We start from the raw sequence: 21,889 nt of genomic DNA on the forward strand, positions 1-21,889 counted from the left end.
ATAATTGTTCTATTTTACTATTAGTTATTGTTGTTAATCTCTTACTGTGACTAATTTATAAGCTAAACTTTATCATAGGTATGTATGTATAGGAAAAACTTTATACATAGTGTCCAGTACTATCCTTAATTTCAGGCATCCACTGGGGGGTCTTAAAACATATCCTCCACAGATAAGGGGGATATACTTATATGCTTAGGTATTTAATATTTTTTCATGCTCTTACAATGGAATTCATTTTCAAATTCATTTTCAAATTCTTTTGTTTTAGATACATGGAAATACAATTTTTGTTTATTGATCTACCCAGGGACCTACCTAGCTAAAATAATTTACTAATTCTATTAGCTTGTATGTAGATCCTTTTGACTATTTTTTTCATCTACATATTCTGGTTAACCACAAGTAATAATAGTTTTATTAAAAAAAAAAAAAAACAAAAAATACCAACCAGGGCACACGACATAAAGTTGGGGCACCTGATGTAAAGCCAGGGGACCTGACATAAAACTGGGCATGTGACTATATTTCTCCACATAGTAAGTTGAATGATCTGCTAATTTAATTCACAATATCAATAAATAAAGGAAGATTTTATAATATTGAAACATCCTTGAACTCTTGGAATGAACCCCAACCGGGCTCTTATTTCTTTCCCACAATTTTCAAGAGGAGACACAGGCAGAACCATCTTTACTCTGTCATCTTAAAACTGGAAACACCAAAAGAGATTTTTTAATGTGAGAAGACCATCAGGGGAAGCCTGGGATTTCGAGGACAGAGGGTCCAGGAGAATAAGCCTTAGATCTGAGTGTGAAAAAAAGTGGCTATAGGCCCAGTATAGAGATGGACTTGCAGAACACTGAACTATTGTGTGATTCTTTTCACCAGTCCTTATTTCTAAGGGTATTAGCTAGGATTTGGGCTGCTAGGGCTGATATAGCAGCTCCATGACTCTTCCTTCTGGCTGCTCTGTCATCTTCAGGGGCCACATCCTCATTCATAGTCCAAGATGCTCACACCCCTGCCAGCATTCCCTCGCTGAGGGGCAAGGGAGAGCATGCCTCTACTCTTTAAGACCAAAGCATTGCTTTTTCTTATAGCTCATTTGCTAGAAGTTACTCACATGTCCACACTTTGCTATAAAGGGGGCTGGGAAGTGTGTTATTTTTTCTGGACTGTCTTTGCCTTGCTAGAGATTCTGTTACATATAAGAAGGGAAGAACAGAGGTTGGCAGACGAGGAGTGGTCCCTGCCTCTGCAGGCCTTCTGTAGAGCCTTAGAAACTTGGCATGCACCTGTCCTAGCACCCCTAGTAGTAGAAGATTCATGATTATTTAGGAGGACTTATTTTTACTTATTTGTAAAATTAGGCAACTGGTTTATGATCCAACACTTGGGGCCATCATTTCTGTGACACTGTGATCTAATTCCTTATTTCTTTAGACGAGTCCTCATTCCTAGCTAAAGGTCTAGGAAGAAGTGGAAACAGCAGTTCTTGCCAAGAGCAATGTAATCCCCAGCTATCACTGTGCCCAATCATGAGACCACTTTTCTATCTGAAGGAGATGAGCCATGTAAAGTGCTCATTTTGGGCAACAGTGATGATCAGAGTCAGGGCGAAGCAGAGATGAGTTCCTGGTCAGTGTCATGATCCCAGGCATAAGACGTATCCTACCTCTAGTGGCACAGAAATAAAGAAAGCTTCTACCCGGGAGTTGGGGCTGAAGCCTTTGGATTATGTCAGCAACCAACGTTTATCGCACACCTCCTTTGTGCCAGGCCTTGTGCTCTAGCTGAGGACAATGGTGTTGAACAAGATAGATATAGTTCCTGCTCCCTGGAAGGAGGAGAGAAAACAGAGATTTAAATAAACTGTCACCATTGAATAATTACACATGTGCCATGTACTGAAAAGTACAGGGTGATGTTGGCATGTGACTGGGGACCCGCCTTATTCTGGGTGGTCAGGGAAGACTAGCTTCCCATGGTAAATGGGATATGAGCTGAGACTTCAAGTAACAGTCAAGACAGAGGGTGAGAATGGGAAGTACATTCTAGGTTTAGAGAACAGCATGTTCAGCAAGTGGGGCTGAAGTTGAGAGGAGAATGGGAGTGCTAAGAGGCTGGAAGAGAGTGAGGGCTGGCCACCTTCCAGTGCAGCAGCACTGAGGGATCAGAGCTGAAAGAACAAAGGCCAGCTTGGTCACGGTTGGGAGGGAACTTAAGGGTGGTCAATCCAGTGGCTTTTGGTGCTGTCCCCCTCCCCCAGGCCTCATTTTGGAATTTTATGGGGCCATTTTTGTCACAAGATTTGGGGGTGTTGGATGGGAGCCAGGGGTACCACAAATCCTGCAATGCACAAGACAGACCTGTCTATTGAAAAAGTTTTCACAGACTTTCATATGTCTTGCTGAACATTCACATAGGTAAAAACTGTTCATAAATTACCTGAATCTAGAGCTTTTTTTAAAAAAAATCAAGATGAACGCAGTGTATCTTTGCACAGTTTTAACATAACTGAGTCTCCAGAAATATAACTACTGTATAATCAAGAGAAGATTCTGTGATCACCATTTTTTTTTTTTTCTATTTATGCCCATCTTGCAGGATCTTACTTCCTGGACCAGGGATCAAACTCGTGCCGTGCCCCCTGCAGCTTGCATGCGCTGAGTTCTAACCACTGGACCGCCAGGGAAGTCCCTGTGCTCACCATTTTGGATAACAACTTGTGATTTTTGAAACACCAATATGAGATACAGCACTGTGGCATTCAGGCACGTTCTATGTGTAGAACAAATGATCTGACCACTTATTAGGTCTCCTATACCAGTCACGACCAAACCTATACGTTCTGAAATATATATTTTAAATTATAATTTTCCTTTAATTTCTCCTTTATTACATAAATGTTAGCACATAACATTACTTTTTATAATGCACGTTGTTTATACTGTCTATGATCTTCTAAGCCATTACCTATGAGTTTCATGCCAGGAGAGTATGCTGGTCATTAGGAAATATTTGTTCCAGAAAGGGGGCCTTGGGTTTGACAGCATGCGATCCAGGCGTCCAGTCCGGAAACTCCCAAATCTGGTTGCACGGCAGCTTTACTAAGATACAAATCCCCGGCGCCACCCCTGGTTTGGGCCCAGCGCTCGCCGCATTCTTGTCTTCCCTAGCTCACCGCGAGGAGCAACTGCTTCCTCGTTGCGATCCGCATCGGGGAGAAGGGTGCCAGGCTTCGGAGTACCAGGGTTTCGGTTGCAGGGGGCGGGGCCAGAGCACCGCCGAGAAGGAGCGAAGCTGCTCCTAGAGAGGCTCGGCCGGGGCCTGGTGACGCACTTCCGGCCGCCCGCCGCCGAGCAGCCCGCTTTGGAGGTGAGTACGGGCTGCGGGAGGCGGGGGCGGTGCCTGGTTCCGAGGCTCTGGGTGCGGCTGGGACGCTCCTTCCCCCTGCGTTGGCGGTGGGTTTCCTGTCGGGGGTGGTCCTCTTCCCCCCTCCTCGACTCCCGCTTTGGACTTGGTGGCCGATGACGTTCTGTCTCGTGGAAGGCGAAGCCCGGGTTACTGCCACAGCCACGAAGCCGCGAGCATTTAGCCCTTTTGGGAAGATGCTACTCGTCTTTTGGGAACTTGTGTTGGAGCAGCCAGGGGGTAGAATATTTGCAGGGGTGAAGCGGTCTGAGGTGATATGAGTCTTTTGACATGCTGAGGTCGTGCAGGGGCTTTTACCTGCACGTTTTATGCATTTCAAGTATGGACTGTATGCGCCCCGCCCTCCTAACTCAGGGTGTGAATCGAGGCCAGTGGGGGAGCAGAAAAAGCAGAGCCCCTCCAGGCTACAGAAGAAGCCCGACTTTTGAGGGCACTGTCTGCAGGAGCCGTGTCAGTTCCAAAAGGTAACCCGGCCCAACTTCTCTTGGGCGGTGGGATGACAATGACCTGGGAATGATTTCTACAATGTAGAATATACTGATTTACTTAGTCCTAGAATACACAAAAAGTTCCAGAATGACTCATTCATACCCTCATGAAAGCAAGTTTACAAAAAAAAATACTATAAAACAGTAACGAAAACATGAAGTGTGGCTAGTAGTGTATTCAGAGGAAATTTTGTGGCCTTATAGGTTTTAATTGCCAAATAGGAAAGAATGAAAATAGATTTTAAAAATCATGCAACCTCAAGAAGTCTTTGGCTACAGGTCTTTTTAGCCTTAGAGAATTTAGTTAAAATACTGTTTTAAAGAGTTACTTAGTTCTTTTCTTTCCCATCACTTCACTGTGGTTATGCTGTGGTATAGTTAGGCTTATTTACTGTTGTTTGTATTTTTTGGACGTCGTCACCCCCCCATCCCATTCTGGTTGGTTGATTTTTATACATACGTATAGATAGATAGATAGATAAATACAGGTATAGATTTGTGAAACATTACTGTGGTTATGAAAGTCAGAACAAAAAGGCACAGGGAAGTATCATTTCCTTCTCATCCCTTCTGCACTGTTTCCTTCCATCCTGTTTCAGTTCCCAGGTTCCTTTCACCTACTTCCCATCCACACCTGAGGCCCCTATTCTCCTTAGTTTCTTGTTTTTCCTTCTGTTTCTTTTTGCACAAATCACCAGATACACATGTATTTTCTTATACTCCCTTTTTTTCTTACACAGAAGATAGCACACTGAAAATCATTTCATATCATAGAGATAAGTATGTATATTTTAAATGTTATGCATCTAGCATGGCATTTATGGAGCATAGTGGTAATGTGAGCACGCATTAAACACACCACACCATTAAGAAGAGCACTGCCCATACGGCTGCATCTGTGTGCTCCTCCCCAACCCAGTTCCCACATTCTCACCCCTAGAGGTAACAGCTCTCTTGAATTTTGTGTTAATCATATTTTTGATTTTTGATAACACATATCATATTTGTGTTAATCATATTTTTAAAAATGATTTTATCATATATACATGTGTCTGTAAATAATGTGATTAATTTTGTTTTTGAGCTTTATGAAGATGGCATTCATGGTGTCTGTAGTCTTCTGGGACTTGCATAACTCAATATTAATGTTCCTAAATTCATCCATATTTTGTGTGTAGCTGTGAGTCGTTCATTTTTGCTACTGGGTAATGTTCCATTGTAAAAATGGTATGACAGCTTATTTGTGTATTCTCAGTGGACATGTGAGTTGTTTCCAATTTTTTGCTATTAAAATACTGCTGATAATAATTTTGTATGTATATCACCTACATATGAGAGTTTCCCTAGGGTATAAGTTTTAAAATTTAGGCATGAATATTGAATTTATCCAACACTTTTGACATCCACTGAGATGGAGAGTATGTTTTTCTTTGATTTATTAATGTGGAAAGTACAATCTGTGCTAATATTGAACTTTACTTGCATTCATAGGATGATCCCTCTTAGTCATGATATGTCACATTAAGGAACTACTGGAGTCTAGTCCTCAATATTTAGGATTTTTGCATCAGTATTCATAAATGAGACTAGTTTATGGTTTTTGTATCCATATTTTGCTGGCATCATAAAAAGGTCTGGGAAACTTACTTTGCTGTTCTCTGCTACAGTTTAAGTAGTGCTAGAATTATTCATTTCTTAAAGATTTGAAAGGCTTTTCCCATGATACATAAGGGCTCAGTGTTTTGTGAGAGTTCACTCTTTACTGGCTCTCTAAACAATTAGGTAAAAGTAATCATGGGTTATGGAGAAAAATCTATATAATAAAATTGGTAGAGTTGATTTATTAGATTCAGATAGATTATATGTTCTTCCATCACAGGATAAGTTTTCTTTTTTTAAATTAATTTTATTGGAGTATAGTTGATTTACAATGTTGTGTTAATTTCTACTGTACATAACAGTAATTCATTTATATAGGTATATGCACATACATATACACACATTCTTTTTCATATTCTTTTCCATTATGGTTTATCACAGGATATTGAATATAGGTCCCTGTGCTATAAAGTAGGACCTTGTTGTTTATCCATTCTACATATAATAGTTTGCATCTCCTAGTCCCAAACTCCCAGTCCATCCCTCCCCCACCGCCCTCCCCCTTGGCAACCACAAATCTGTTTTCTATGTCTGTGTTTCTCTTTCACAGATAAATTCATTTGTGTCATATTTTAGATTCCACGTATAAGTTTTATAATATGGTATTTGTCTTTCTCTTTCTGACTTACGTCACTTAGTATGATAATCTCTAGGTCCATCCATGTTGGAATAAGTTTTCTTTTTAAGCATCCATGGAATATTTTTAAAATGGACACTGCAGCCACAAAAGAAAACCTTTAAAAATCTGTAAAGCAGAAGTAAATAGATCAGGTTACTTAAACACCATGCAATAAAGCCAGAGAATAAATTAACAACAACAAATTATCCTGAACAGTTCTTTGTCCAGAGACAAAACACAGTTGCTGACGAGTTATAAAATAGTAATTAAAACATGAAATATGAAAAGCCTCTGGAATGTAGGGAATAATGTATTCAGAGGAACATTTATAGGTTTAGATTGCTACACAGCAAGAATGAAAATGAATGAATCATGTAGCCTCAAGAAGGTAGAAAAAAGCTTTTTGTAGTCTAGCTTCCCCCGAAAGCAGAACATAGGACAGAGATTTGTGTGCGGCCAGTTTATTTGGGAATGTAGTCCCAGGGGCAGAGTGAAAGACAAGGAGAGTGCAATGGAGAAGGAGGGACAGCCAATACAAGGATGTGCTGTCAGGCTGGCCCCTCCACAGGCGACTGGTGCTCTGACTTGCAGGATCTTTGAGGAGCCTTGGAATCTCATGGCTGCCCACATGGGGGACTAAAGCTGGAAACGTTTATCCACTGACCTCTGTCTCCTGTTGGTCAGTGGTAGCATCACAGGCATTAACTCCCCTATCCTTCAGGACCCAGCAGGTGTCCGCAGATGTCCCACACAGGACAGAGAAGCCCTAGGGCAGGAGCCAGGCATGTGTGGTGTAGACCCTTGAGGAGGCATTTGTAGGTGGTACTTGTGCAGAGCTGGTCAAAGCCTCTGGAAGTGGACTAAGAGTGGACAAGAGGATTTGGTGAGGTACATAAGGTGTCTCTTACAGAGCTAAAAAACAAATTTTAAAAAGCAGAGTTTAATTTAAAACAAGTAGAGGGGGCTTCCCTGGTGGCACAGTGGTTAAGAATCCACCTGCCAATGCAGGGGACACGGATTCGAGCCCTGGTCTGAGAAGATCCCACATGCCGCGGAGCAACTAAGCCTGTGCGCCACAACTACTGAGCCTGTGCTCTAGAGCCTGTGAGCCACAACTACTGAGCCTGTGCGTCACAACTACTGAAACCCGTGTGCCTAGGGCCCGTGCTCCACAACAAGAGAAGCCACCACAAGGAGAAGCCCAGGCACCGCAACGAAAAGTAGCCCCTGCTTACCGCAACTAGAGAAAGCTTGAGCGCAACAACGAAGACCCAGTGCAGCCAACACTAAATAAATAAGTTAATTAATTTTATAAAACCAAACAAACAGGTAGAAAAGGGAGTGGTGTTCTAAATAGAAAAGCTAGTTTTTTGAAAATAAAACATTAAACTAGATAAACCATGGTTCAGCCTAATGTTATTAGTCTGCTTGGGCTGCCATAACAAAATATCATACACTGTCTGGCTTAAACAACAGAAATTTATTTCTCACAGTTCTGGAGGCTGGAAGTCCAAGATCAAGGTACCAGACGATGTGGTTCTTGGTGAGGCTGCAGGTGGCTGCCTTCACTGTGTCCTCACAGCAGAGACAGCTCTGGAAGACTCTTCCTCTTCTTACTAGGGTACCCGCCCTATCAGATTATTACCTTGTTTAACCTTATTACCTCCTCATGGGTCCTGTCTCCAAATACAGTCACATTGGAAATTAGGGCTCCAACATACGAATTTTGGGGGGACACATTCAGTCCATAGCATTAACTAAGGCTAAAAGGTCTAGAGAGCATATATATTCAAAGAAGAAGTAGGAAAAGCAAGGTATACCTCAAGGTATGGAGGAAATGAAAAAAAATCATGAGCCACTGTTTCCCATAATTCTACACTCAAGTTTAAATTCTGGAAGATATAGACAATATTTTAGGAAAATATAAAATTTCAAGACTGACTTTGGGAGCACTAAAAATCAGAAAATAACCGGTCCATGTGGTCTTGAATACAATGAACAAGGAGTGCTGGGTCATGGGACCAGGGACGGGATGCTATAGTGACCCCCTCTCTCAGGCAGCTGAGGCCTTGGCTTCTTTGCCATCAGAAGGCTGGAAGGTATGAGGAGCCATCCGGTACCTCACTTGTGGCCTAGCTTCCTCACAGTAAGCCTGGGCTGGGCAGGAGCCTAACCTCCGAAGATCTCTACAGAGGTATCAGGACTCTTGAGAGCAGTCAGCTGTGTGAGGGAACGGGCATTATGGGAGAGAGCAGCTGTCTCTTTCTCCAGGAGGTGCCTCCCTGGGGCCTGACTCAGGCCTATGTGCTGGGGCTGCAGCCCGTCCAGCTGGCTTCTCTTGCAGTATAATAGAGAGGGATGCTTGTTTAGAGCATCGTGTTGCTACACGAGTCTTTGTTTTATTATTCTTTAGACTCTGCATTTTATGCACACTCGTGTGTGTGTATGATATGTGTCCAGAATTGTAAAAATCCTAGGGTCCGTGGCAGTGAGTGTCAGTGTCATGGCCAGGAGGAGCCCTGGGCACAGAGCCAGTGAACAGATCACTCCTTCCCATGGCAGCTCCTGCTTGCACTTCTGTCTGGATGCTGGCTGCCTGCATCTCAGATCTTCTGTGAGGGGCTGTATTGTTCGTGGTGGGGGTGGCTTGTCTCACACCTGTCCCCCTGTTTTCCCTCAGCTCCAGTCCTTCTCTGAGAGGGAGACCAGGTGATGGCAGCCATGCTTCTGACAGCCTGGCCCCAGGTGAGCTGTGGGTCCTTCAGCTCTTCCTCTGAGCAGTTTCACATTGAAGAAAACTGAGAAGGGAATCTGGTGAGCCTTTCTATGAAAGCTGGAGGGGCCCTCCAAGCTTCTGCCTGCCAGATTGGAGCTTGTGGGAAGAGCGATGATATGGAGGGATAGGGGCCAGAGACCAGGACAGGCAAGACAGAAGTGTCTGGAAGGCAGAAATATAGTCTTCTGCACACCAGTTTGCTTTGCTCCCCCAGCAGAGGGCTTTGGTGAATGAGAGACATGGAAGCTGCCCATGAATGGAAGAAGATAGCAGGGGACTAGGATTCCAGGGAGGGGGGTGTAGATAAAGAGGAATAGCAGGACCAGATCCACATAAAGAATGGCTGTGCCTCTAATTCCAGGGGAAGGGGGCATAAGGAGAGTGGGATCAAGGGAGGGAAAAAAGAAAGTCCTGTGTCTCATTGTGTCCTGGAGAGGCTTTCAGGGCTTGGGGTGCAGTGGCCAAGCTTTAGGTCTCTGGATCCTCTCCCCAGAATAACATGCAAACGAAAATTTCCATACGATTTCAGGGATTTCATGGACCTCCATGGGCTACAGTTTGGGAATAATCATAGTCACAGTAACTCCAGTTACACCATTTGAGGCTTACTATGCCGCAGGCACCATACTAAGCACTTTACATGGATCACTCAGTCCTGACAGCCGCCCTGGGAGATAGGCGCTGTGCTGCGTTCATTCTACCACAAAAGAAACAAAGGCAAAGGGGAGTGAAGTGACTTGTCATTGTGTGACTTAACTGTTCAGTCCTATGACACGTATGGAGCCAGTGAAGTTAACGTGGTCAGGTTTCTGATGCCTGTGTGGGGAATAATTTTGAGGAGGGGTTTAAAAGCAAGGTGACCACTTCAGAAAGAGTCCTATTGGTCTAGGTGACATAGGCTTCATTAAGGCAAGTAGTTGCTAAAGAGGGAGACCCAATTCAAGTAATGCTTAACATAAAAATCTCTAGGAGGAAGAGTCAAAAGATTGGGGTGGGGTAAGGGGGAGGGAGGAGTCAGGAACGAATCCCCAGGTTTCTTTCCTGCGTGGATGGTGGTGCGTGACACCAGCTGAGGTTTGAATTAAGGAGGAGGCACCAGTCGTGGGCTAAAAGGGGATGGTGGGCGACAGCGAAGGCTTTTCATTTTGTACCAAGGATTCCTTGTCTTATCCAAGTCACACGATGAATGACTCACAGAAGTGCCCACAAGTTGGACTAGAATTGTTGATGGGTGGAGGCCCGTAGAATCAAGCAAGACAGGTCCTGGCAGAGAGCAGCTGAGAGGCAAATCGCCGCCAGTGTGTCCCCAAGGTTGTTACAGAAGGCCGAGGTGGGTAGAGCGAGGGCAGCCAGAAGAGGCAGCTGCCCGGAGGGGAGGGGGTGGCCCTGGGAGCGGCTCGGCCATCAGCCCTGATGGTGGAGCCTGTGCTGAGCGCCGAGTGCCGAGTGATGCAGAGGAGCAGCTGAAAAGATGGCTGACCTCCCTTCTTTCCCAAACCTCCTTGGAGAGACAGTGAAGCCTTGGGTGAAGTTGGACAGGATGAGGCTTGACTGGGAGAGGGTAACAGAAAATGGGTTTTTGGCGAGATCCATTTGCAAGCAGGATGGGCTGCCTGCTCTCACCCCTCCCTCCACCTCCACGGTGCCCAGCCGATCTAGGCAGCACTGAGCTTTCTCTGCTGAAGGCGCTGGAGCAGAGGCTATGCAGCCTTTTGTAGGGGGGTCTGTGATAGAAATCAGGTGGGACTGGGTGAGATGGAAGCCATGCCTGTTCTTTGGGCGTGGCTTGAGGTTTGAGGGTGAGGGCGAGGGCGAGGAAGTGAGAAAGCCTGTGGGTGGGTCCAGAGCTACTTCCCCCAGTGAGGGCACAGCCTGACTGAAATAAAGCAGTTGCGTTAGGGGAACTTGGTCATGGGAGGTGTTTTTCTTTCATCTCAACTTATGTCATCCTTTGTAAGTGTGAAATATGGCATGAGGTTTCTCTGCTGTGAGCCAGGTCTGATATTCCATGCTTTACCTTCCAAGTGTTTTTCTCAAATCTTTCCCCCTGTTATTAATTTTGTGCTCTTCACAAGCCCCTCCTCAAGCCCTCATACTGCCCTCTGCCCCTCACCTAGGGCATGAGCCATGGAATTGGCCCCTAGGGCAGCAGGAACCTGTTGTTTCAGAAGTCGGTGACCTTTGAGGACGTGGCTGTGTACTTCACCCAGACGGAGTGGGATGGCCTGTCCCCTGCACAGAGGGCTCTGTACAGGGATGTGATGCTGGAGAATTATGGGAATGTGGCCTCCCTGGGTAAGGCCTTTCTCCCCCGGGGACTCAGACTCTGCTGATTAGGGTTTCCTGGCTTCCTTTCCCCTTACTGGTTGCAGGTGGGGCCTCTGGTAATCCTTCACTGAGTGGGAACCTCAGGGGCTGATTCCTAATCCCCTAGACCCGGGGTTGCTGGGAGGGGTGAACCCCAAGCCCTTTTTGGGCCAATATAGGACTTTACTGGGACTGTTGTGCACTCTTGATCCCCCCGATAGAGGCTGTGTTTTGGACACAGTGTGGAAAAAAAGTAACTTCCTGTTCTACAGCATTACCTTCAGGTTCCCCCTCACCCTACCTGGATATCTTGAGTGTTTCCAAGGATCTCGGTGTACTTGTAATATTTTAGGCCCTGGTCAAAAAATGGTACCTATCCCTTTAGGCAGAATCTCCCTGTTTGCCCTGCATGAGGTCTCACAGTCTGGGCCCTCCCCAACTCCTCCCGCATCTTCTCAAGCTTCTTCCTCCCACCCCCCCCCCCGCCCCTTTCCCATAGTTCTTAGGCACGGGACCCTCTGGGGCTCTTTCCTTCCCTCCGCATTGCTGACACAATCTGAGAAGAGGTTTAGGAAATCAGCTGTGGGAGATTATTCACCTATCTTTCCTATTTCCTTTCCCCAAAACAGGATTTCCCCTTCTCAAACCTACTGTGATCTCACAGCTGGAGGGAGGAGGTGAGCTGGAGGGCCCATCTCCACTGGCCTCTGGAACAGGCACAGGCCCCCAGGGCCTCTGGACTGGTAAGGAGGCACACATTGCCCATTATGCTGGAAAAAGTAATCCTTTAGGAAGAAAGTCAGCTTTAGCAGCATATAAAAGTGCCACATTTATTGGCTAACCGTACAGAGTAACATTTAAATTTTTAAAAATTAATTAATTAATTTTTGGCTGCGTTGGGCCCTCGTTGCTGCACGCAGGCTTTCTTTTTTTTAGTCGCAGAGAGTGGAGGCCACTCTTGGCTGCGGTGCACAGGCCTCTCACTAAGGTGGCTTCTCTTGTTGTGGAGCACAGGCTCTAGGCACACGGGCTTCAGTAATTTTGGCACATGGGCTCAGTAGTTGTGGCTCGCAGGCTCCAGAGCTCAGGCTCAGTAGCTGTGGCACATGGGCCTAGTTGCTCCTCGGCATGTGGGATCCTCCCGGACCAGGGCTCGAACCTGTATCCCCTACATTGGCAGGTGGATTCTTAACCACTGCGCCACCAGGGAAGCCCCATTTAAATAATTTTTGATGATTTCTGGAGATAGCAACAGTTGAGACCTTTCTGAGTATTTTCATAGTTTGCTATTTCTTTCTAATTCCAAGAAGAGATCTTTTTTTCAAATGCTTTATTGTAATTATTTTCAATCCTAATTTTGGAATGCTACCTTTCTCAGACAAAATGAATGGATTCAGTACTTTTTTCAGGTCCTTGCTACTTTCTAAGCACTGTCCACTTAATGTGAAGTGTACAGAATTAAAAGTCTTTTTACTTAGACTTTGGAGTAGACTTTCTGAGTTCCAATCCCAACTGTGCTACTTCTTAGTTGTGTGACTTTGAGCAGGTCAGTTATCTGCATTCTCTAAGAGTTAGTGTTCTCACCCTTGAAAATGGAGTAATAATTACAAAATGAGGTAATGGTGCTAGGTTTGATGATAAAATGAGATAACATGTACCAAGTGCCTAGCTTATAGTGTGTGCTCAGTTAAATTCTGTTTTTATTATTATTATTACTATTATTATTATTATTGGGGTGGGGAGAAATCTATATATAATAAGCTCTAGGAAATAAGGTGGGAGGAAGTAATGCTGTCAATTTGGTGCTTCTCAAAATATGAACAAATGCATCACCTGGGCATCTTGCAGATGTGCAGATTGTCATTCAGTTAGTTTGGGGCAGGGCCAAGATTCTGCATTTCTGTTAATGCATTCCCAGGTAATGCCAGTGCTTCTGCTTCCCAGACCACTCTTGAAATAGTGAGGTTCTCATTGGCTCACGCAGAGTAGCTGCCAGGTGATTTCCCATCTCCCATGAGGCCCAGCTTTACTTCCTGCCTTTGGGGTCCATAAGATACTCTTGCATGCTTTTGATGAATCCTCTTTTTTTAAAAGATGGTTTCAGTGGCTTTTTGTTCCTTGTAATCATTCAACCAGATGTTCACTGACCACGGAAGACATGTTTTGGAAATGGAGAGCTTAAAGTGCTTGACATATAGAGGGGGATGAAAGTGATATTGTGGAGATTCTTAGTCAAAGAAGTCTGGATTTCATTCTGTAGGCAACAGACAGTCCTGAAGTCTTTGAACAACCCATCATGATGTCAGGTGAGGATAGAAACTTTCATCTAGTCAGTGTATGTAGGTTAATTGGGGTCAGGAATCAAATGGGTTCTAGGCAGGAAGAAAGGGAAATCACAGGGCACAAGACCCATGTCAGCAGTGTTGATTTTTTAAAAAAATTTTCCAGGTAATTTGAATTTTTTTCTTTGTAAGTTTCTGATACTACAGATGAATATTATTTCTATAATCAGGAAAAGACCAATATTATTTTGAAAATGGTTGCTAGGGAAGTCCAGGTCATTTGGGTCTGTTGAGGACAATTATAATGAAATACTGGGGTAGGGGGCATATTACATGTGGCTGAGGAGAGATGAGAGATGAAAAAATAAAGGAAGCATTTTGGGGCCAATTTTGAGAAATTTGAGAATAAATGTAGAGATCATTGGTTCTACTAGGACTATGGGATTATAGAAAGACTAATAAGATTATAGAAAGAATTTTAGGGAGTGACCAATTTTAGGATTGAGGGAAGAGGTAGAAGGAAAGGCAAGGAGAATGCTGCAGTGTTCTGGAGGGGTGGGAAGAGATGGGATCAAAGGGATCAAATGGGCCTGAACAGAGCCTTTCTGAAGTAGAGAAAAAAGAAGTTAAAGGAGAAGTTTTGGAAAGCCTAGAGTTTAAGTTCTAAGAAAATAAACAAGATTTGTTCCCATTTGCTTCCTAGTGCTAATACCTGCCATCCCTTGTTGCCACATGTTGTTGGATTCTGTGCCTTCTCCTTCTTAAGCAGTTTCCATTTTTATTAATAGAAACTGAAGAGTGTAGTAAAGTATGGTGTGATGGAAAGAATGCTGATCTGGCAGATAAGACCTAGAATTTTGTTCCACTGCTGTCACTTTTAACCTTCTTGTTACTGGTTATTGGTTTAGAGACTGGTGATCTTTTACAATCATTACTTTAAAATTTGTAATATTGGTACATGCTCAAAACAGTATAGAAAGTGCATAAAGTGGGAGCAGTGGGGAAGTCTCCCAAACTTCCTGTGCCAGTTTGCTCAGTTTCTTGTGTATTCTTGCAGTAGTTTTCTAGGCATATTCAAATATATGTGTTTATGTCAGCCCTTTTTACTCTCCTTTGCACAAATGGAAGATACTCTACATACCATTTCTCAACTTGTTTTTCTACTTAACAGTGTGTCTTTGACATCTTTTCATGTCAGTACATATAGATTTATTTCATTTTATAACAGCTGCATGTTATTCCACCTTATGGATGAACCTTAGATTCTTTGACCTAGTCTGGTGATTTTAAAGAGCCCCCCCCCTTGATTACCCTGGTCCTTTTTTCTTTCTATCACAGTTCTTTTTTTTTCTAACATGGTTCTTACATGATATTTTATGTTTTCTGTTTTTTATAGTAAATATTGATATCCAGACTGACAATAATTTGACAGAGGAAATATATGAAGAAAAACATAATACATCATTTGAACTTCAAAGGAACTCTTCCCAGGAAACAGACTTTTCAGAAACTTATATTCTAGAGAAACAGCAGGAAGTCCACTCAGTAGGAAGTATGGAGAAAGAAAACAGGAGTGTCATTGATGGGACAGTGAAAGACAATATAAGCCCCATGGAGGAGTGTTTCTTTAGGCAAAGTCCAAACTTGAATCAGTGTCATACCATCTCCACTGGAGAGCAGTCCCCTGAGTGTACAGGATTGGAGAAAGCCTTCAGCTTTGACACAAAACTTATTCAACATGAAATAATAAATTCCGGGGAAAGACCTTTCAAATGTGAAGAATTAGTGGAAAGCTTTAGGTGTAACTCTCAACTTAATCAGGATCAAGATAGCTACACTGGGGAGAAGCCCCATCAGCGTAAGGAGTGTGGCAAAGCCTTTAGCGTTAATGCAAAATTAATTTGGCATCAAAGACTTCACAGTGGGGAGAAGCCCTTCAAATGTGTAGAGTGTGGAAAAAGCTTCAGTTACAGTTCCCATTATATCACACATCAGACTATCCACAGTGGGGAGAAGCCCTATCAGTGTAAGGTGTGTGGGAAAGCCTTCAGCGTTAATGGGAGTCTGAGTAGGCATCAGAGAATCCATACAGGAGAGAGGCCCTATCAGTGCAAGGAGTGTGGGAATGGCTTTAGCTGCAGTTCTGCATATATCACACATCAGAGAGTTCACACTGGAGAGAAACCTTACGAGTGTAATGACTGTGGGAAAGCTTTCAATGTTAATGCAAAATTAATTCAACATCAGAGGATCCACACTGGAGAGAAACCTTATGAATGTAATGAGTGTGGGAAAGGCTTCAGGTGCAGCTCCCAGCTTAGGCAGCATCAGAGCATCCACACTGGAGAGAGACCCTATCAGTGTAAGGAGTGTGGAAAAGCCTTTAGTAATAATGCAAAACTCATTCAGCATCAAAGAATTCACACAGGGGAGAAACCCTATGAGTGTACTGAATGTGGAAAAGCCTTTGGCGTCAAAGGGAAGTTAATCCAGCACCAGAGAATCCACACGGGTGAGAAACCCTATGAGTGTAAAGAATGTGGAAAAGCCTTCAGGTGTAATTCCCAGCTTCGGCAGCATCTGAGAATCCACACTGGGGAGAAGCCCTATGAGTGTAATGAGTGTGGAAAGGCCTTCAACGTTAATGCAAAACTAATGCAGCACCAGAGGATTCACACTGGGGAGAAGCCCTTTGAATGTAATGAGTGTGGGAAATGTTTTACTTCTAAAAGAAACCTGCTTGATCATCACCGAATCCACACTGGAGAAAAGCCTTATCAGTGTAAGGAATGTGGGAAAGCCTTCAGCATCAATGCCAAACTAACTAGGCATCAGAGAATACACACTGGGGAGAAACCATTCAAGTGTATGGAATGTGAGAAAGCATTTAGCTGTAGTTCTGACTATATTGTACATCAGAGAATCCATACTGGAGAGAAACCCTTTCAATGTAAGGAGTGTGGAAAAGCCTTCCATGTTAATGCCCATTTAATTCGGCATCAGAGAAGCCACACTGGGGAGAAACCCTTCAGATGTGTGGAGTGTGGCAAAGGCTTCAGCTATAGTTCTGACTGTATCATACATCAGACTGTCCATACTTGGAAGAAACCCTATGTGTGTAATGTGTGTGGGAAAGCCTTCAGGTTTAGCTTCCAACTTAGTCAGCATCAGAGTGTCCATAGTGAAGGAAAATCCTAATAAGGATGTAGAAAACTGTCAAGGTTAATGCTGAACTAGATTAAGTATCCTCAGATTCACCCTGAGAGAGAAATGGATATAGCAGAGTCTTCACAAGGAAACAAATCTTTTCCATTTTATTCAATTTTAGATCAAGAATGACAATCAGTTTTACATCCAAAAATAAGTGGTTTGTTTTATACCAACAACCAATAGAAAATATAATGAAAAGAAAATATCTCATTCCCAACAGCATCAAGAAAAGTTGATTTTCTAGATATAAACTTACTAGGACCTATGTGGAGAAATTATAAATCTCTGCTGAGGGGCACAAAAGGAAAGTTAAATAAATGGGGGGAGAGAGAGTGATACCTTGTTCTTAGATAGAAAAACTCATAAAGATACTACCTACCTAAATTAATTTATTGCCCTTTTACTTTTGACAACAAGCATGCATCACTTTTGTAAAGAGGAAAAACAATAAAGAGTTCCTTAAGGAAAAAATATGAGTAAATCTTTTTATTTTCATGCTATGGAGAAAAGCTTTCTAAGCATCAGATGAAAGCCAGAAACCAACCATGAGGGAAAATATTGATAAACTGACTTCAAAATGAAATATTTATGTTTTTGTTTTAAATAACCCCAAATAAGTTTAAAAGATAAAGCACAAAAAGTGGAAATACCTTTGTAAAATTTGTGATATAAAAGTATCATACAAAGAGGTCTTAAATTATGAGAAAAATAAATGAAAATAGCAAGCAGCTTTTAAGAAGATATAAAAATGACTAATAAAGGAAGATGTTCAGTCTCAGTAGTACTTAAGGAGTAAAAATTTAAAACAAGCATACAGTCACACATAGGAAGCCCTCCAACCTCTCTCCCACTGACAAGACAAACACAGAGACCCTCTTATAGACACACAGCGCCCCTTTCCCCATACCTGCTGCTGTGCTCTCTGTAGCTCGGGAGGCCCGTGTTGGCTGGGAATGCTGTCTTGGCGTACCTCAAAGGAGCCACTCCTGTCAGAAAGCTACTGATATGGTATAGGACCTCAGCAGAGTGTCCAGGCCCATTGTGTAAGTGACATTCCCCCCACCCCACCTGCATATGGGTGGAGGCAGATCCTGGAGCCCCCAGAACAGAGAGGAGGGAGCAGAGTCCTTCCCCCTGACCATCTGGCCCTGCTCCTGTGAGCAGCTCCAGACCATACAAAGAGACCCAGAAGTGCCCTGGGCCATGGGGTCCAAGTCCTTCATTTACTTATAGAGAAACTGAAGACCAGAGATGGATGGCACTGCCCCTGGTCACACAGCAAATCAGTGGCTGAGGTGGTCCATTACCCAGGCTGGAGGAGAGGTCAGAAGGCCATGGCTTACCCCAACCTTCCTAGATCATGAATCACCTCCAGATGGTCTCCAGATGTGACAGGGAAGATGGGGACTGGAAGTCCTGCTGTCCTGGCTCCCAGTGGGGTTTGGCAGTTTGTTTGCTGCAGCAGGACCAAGGCAAGGGCTCTAGGAGGGCTGAGAACCACTGAGGACAGGACCAGATGTTCCAGATCTGCCACCAATGTCCTGTGTGACCTTGGCCTCTGGGTCTCAGGCTCTTTCTCAGTGCAGGGTGGGGGCTAGTCCCAGGGCTCAACACCCTTCTCACCCAGTCGGTCCCTGAGGGTCTTCTCCCTCTCTGTAGCTTTGTTACTGTCCACAGCAGGTCCTTCTGTTCAGATCCCAAGGATATGAGGGTGAAGAAGGAAGATACCTGCAAAGTCTCATGAAGTCACGTGGTCCCATGGCCCAGGATTCCTGACACCCTGTAGTCTTGATGTTCACTACTCCAGCCAAGAGCTGCCTGGATTCAGTGGAGGCCTTATGAGGAAGGACAAAGAGGAGCCATGGCTCTGGATACCCTTTTCCCCTCACAAAGGCACCTCTTTTCTGAAAGGGAGCCATGAGCCTGGAAGGGTCAGGATTAAAGTAAGTTTCTCCCTCAGTCCAGGTCAGCATGTTCTGTCCCTGCAGCACAGGGCACTCTCCCACCCTGGCCTGTCGCCCTGGAAGGGGCCTCAGAGAACATCTGGTCCTGCCCTATCCAGGTCAGGAGGGGAAACAGGCTCAGTGGAAAACGCGGCTGCTGCGGGGCCCCAGCAGGACCAGGAAGCCTGGTGAGAGAGGTCCAAACACAGCTGGGAGGGTCCGTGGGTGGGTGGAGACAGGGCTTGGGTGTCATGTGCGGGGACGAGAGACTCAGCACAGCTCTCCCTGGGCTGGCAGCCCTCTCCTGGTGATGGGTCTGGAAGTTCTGAGGACAGGCACCTGGATGCTCTTCTGTCCTCTCTGCCTCTTAGGTCTCCATTCTCCCCAGACCACAGCCCCACCCTGTTGCTATCCTTTCTCCTGACAAGGAACTGAGGACACCCCTTCCCTTAACACAGTCCATTCAATTCAGTTGAACATTTGCACGCCCTTCCACGGGCCGGGGTTTGCCAAGTCCCAGGGAACCTGAGATGGGGGAACCTCGGCCACATCTCCCCTCGGCGAGCTCCCCGCAGCCCCTTCCGCCTGCTCTCGGGCCCCATTCACACCACAGACCACATGGTCTCAGCAAATCCAACACCTCACGTGGCTCCTGAGGCTTCCGCCTGGTCTGAGCCCCCTTTGCGGGGGCCCTGCGTTTTGCGCCTGCTCCTGGGCTGCCCGCGGCCTGACCGTCCCTCCGGCTCTGGCTTTCCCTCCCACCGCTCGCCAGCCCGTGAACGCGCAGGCCAGAGCCTGGGAGGTTCCAGTGCTCCTGAAGCGTGGCCCCCACCTCCTCCCGGCCACTGAAATCCCACCCACGCTCAGCCCGAGCCAGCCTCCAAGAAGCCCTCCCGGAAGCACAGCCGCACGCGCCTCTTCCGGCTGGTTTCCTCAGCCCGCCACGGTAAGGGATCGTTCTGCCACAGGTTTGGCGCGTCTGTCAGCCGTGCGTGGCCCGGGCGCCCAGGGCCCATGTGCTCCAGGCGGGGACCCGAGGCTCTGGGTTCCACCCCCCCACCCCCGCCCTGGGCCACAGGCGCGCGGCACTGGCAGACGGGTGGCGGCCTCTACCTGCCGCCTCCCTCCCCGCTGGCCTTGGGCGCACGCCTTCTCGCCCTGGGACCCCGTTTTGGCCTCGAGGTGAGACGGAGCGGGGAGGCCGGGCCTGCGCGTTCAGGGCCCTGAGGCCGGCGCTGTGGGCGTGAGAAGCCATTACGAGGCACTGGCCGCCAGCCTGGGCCCCCTGCTGCCCCTGACGGCCGGTCCGCTCACTGCAGGGCGGGAAGAAAACGACCGCGAGGCTGCCCGGGTCCCCCTCGGCGCGGGCCGGCTCTCCCTGCTCTGATCCCGCGGAGTCTCGCGCGCGGAGTCCTGGGGCAGCCGGTTTGACCTCTCCGCGGAAAATCTCCTGTGGCTCCGCGGGGTGGCGGGGGTGGGGGGTGGTGGACACGGTCTTAGAGGCCCTGGAGGACTGCAGGGATCCCTGACCGCGCGGAGCCGGGCTGCGGCCGGGACCCCGTGCCCTGAAGGCCAGTCAGAAGAACGCACACAACGCATTGCAAACTTTTCTTAAAAGAAGCACAGCCTGCTCCCCTCCCCCATCACCCATGAAATCTTGCTTAGAGGTCTATCTTGTAAGTGCACATATGTACAGCTGCTGCGAGGAGGGGGCAGTTGCCAGCGGGGCCCTGGGAGTGAAGGCCAGGGGTTTTGCTTAAACGTCCCTTGGGAGGTAAGAGGTCGATCCAGGATGGAAAGTGGAACGCAGGATTCAGAATGCAAGCGTTCGATAGCCAGGCCGCGGGCACGAGCTGGGTAGGAAGAACCGTACAAGATGGAGGAGGTGGGACCCGCCACCCTGCTTTCCTGGGAAGGGCTCCTGGGAAGGAGTGGTGAGTTGGAGGCTCCTCATGACAGGGAGGGCGGAAGAGAGAGGAAGCACAGGAACCAGGGGAACAATGAGGAGTGTCCCTTATACCCGGAGAACTCTCCCCCTCCCCCTTCAGATTGAGCTCAGACAAAGGCCACCTACCTTCGCTGGCCTCCCTGGTCTCCTAGGTTGGCATTGGGCCCCTGCTCTGGGTCCTCCGCCAGCTTTCTGCTCTCACCTCCGTCTAGTCTTTACCACTCTCTGCCTTCTCTACTTGGAGCTGCTGGTTTACCGGCTCGCCTTGTGGACCGCAAGGTCATTGGGGGTAGCGCATTGGGCCAGGCCGGAACTTGCTTGGGAATAATTTCTGAGCGGATGTCATCAGTGAATTAGTAAGGGAAGAAGTGTTTTTTTGCCTGTGTTTATATGGTTTATACATTTTCATCCACAACAGGCGCCCAGGTCAATTCTCCGGGGGCTCTAGTGAAGAAAGAGAAATTCTGGGGTGGGACAGCAGTATCCTGAGCACAACCATCGAGTGCACTGGGCTGTGAGCACAAACGTCTTACGGTCAAGTTAGAATTGGGTTGCTCTCCGATTGCCCACCAGAGGGCGCTCAAGCCCCTGCCCATTTGACTATAGCTGGCCAGGGTCTCGGCAGGGGTACCTGCATATGATTGGTTCTTCTCCTGAGAAAGCAAAGGTAAGAAAACCACCAGCTAAACTGTCTGGGGTTTGGTGGATAAAGAGGAAGAAGGAAAAAATGCTACTGGGACTTGCAAGGCCTCCAACTCATTGACACAATGTCTGTTTTTGTTTGTTTTTTAATTGTGGTAAAATTTACCATTTTACCTGTTTTAAAGTGTACAACCCAGTGGCAGTACGTACATTCACAGTGTTGTGCACCCATCACCACTGTCTAGGTTCAGAACTTTTTTATCACCCTAAGAGGAGCCCCATGCCCATTAAGCAGTTACTCCCCATACCCGCTGCCTTCCACCCCCTGGAAACAACTCATTTGCTTTCTCTCTCTATGGATTTGCCTGTTCTGGGTATTTCATGTAAATGGCCTCATACGATATGGAGCAGTTGTGTCTAGCTTTTTTCATAGCGTAATGTTTTCAAGGTTCATCCATGTTGTAGCATATATCTGTCCTCCGTTTGTTTTTATTGGTGACTAACATTCCATTGTATAGATATACCACTTCTTGTTTATCCATCCATCCGTTGATGGACACTTGGGTTGTTTGCACCT

At 46.1% G+C, this 21,889-nt stretch overlaps 1 protein-coding gene across 12 annotated transcripts; it reads left to right on the top strand.

Moving 5' to 3' along the window:
* Positions 1-3,283: 3,283 nt before the first annotated feature.
* On the top strand, positions 3,284-17,234 carry ZNF23 (zinc finger protein 23). Of its 12 annotated transcripts, none has more exons than XM_022583248.2 (5): positions 3,284-3,381; positions 8,885-8,949; positions 11,149-11,275; positions 11,917-12,030; positions 14,966-17,234. In XM_022583248.2, the coding sequence occupies exons 2-5, from the start codon at positions 8,917-8,919 to the stop codon at positions 16,765-16,767; spliced, it is 2,076 nt and encodes a 691-aa protein (XP_022438956.1). In that variant the 5' UTR covers positions 3,284-3,381; positions 8,885-8,916; the 3' UTR covers positions 16,768-17,234. The 12 variants fall into 12 exon arrangements, with proteins under 12 accessions (XP_022438956.1, XP_022438964.1, XP_089759422.1 ...); XM_022583256.2 differs by having other exon boundaries at positions 3,366-3,381; positions 11,098-11,275; positions 14,966-17,232; XM_089903296.1 differs by lacking the exon at positions 3,284-3,381 and adding an exon at positions 3,432-7,825.
* Positions 17,235-21,889: the final 4,655 nt, after the last annotated feature.

The sequence above is a fragment of the Delphinapterus leucas genome, chromosome 20 (assembly GCF_059928025.1).
Source record: "Delphinapterus leucas isolate spDelLeu-1000000601 "Yukka" chromosome 20, BTC_Dleu_Yukka2, whole genome shotgun sequence".
Classification (NCBI taxonomy): Eukaryota; Metazoa; Chordata; class Mammalia; order Artiodactyla; family Monodontidae; genus Delphinapterus; species Delphinapterus leucas.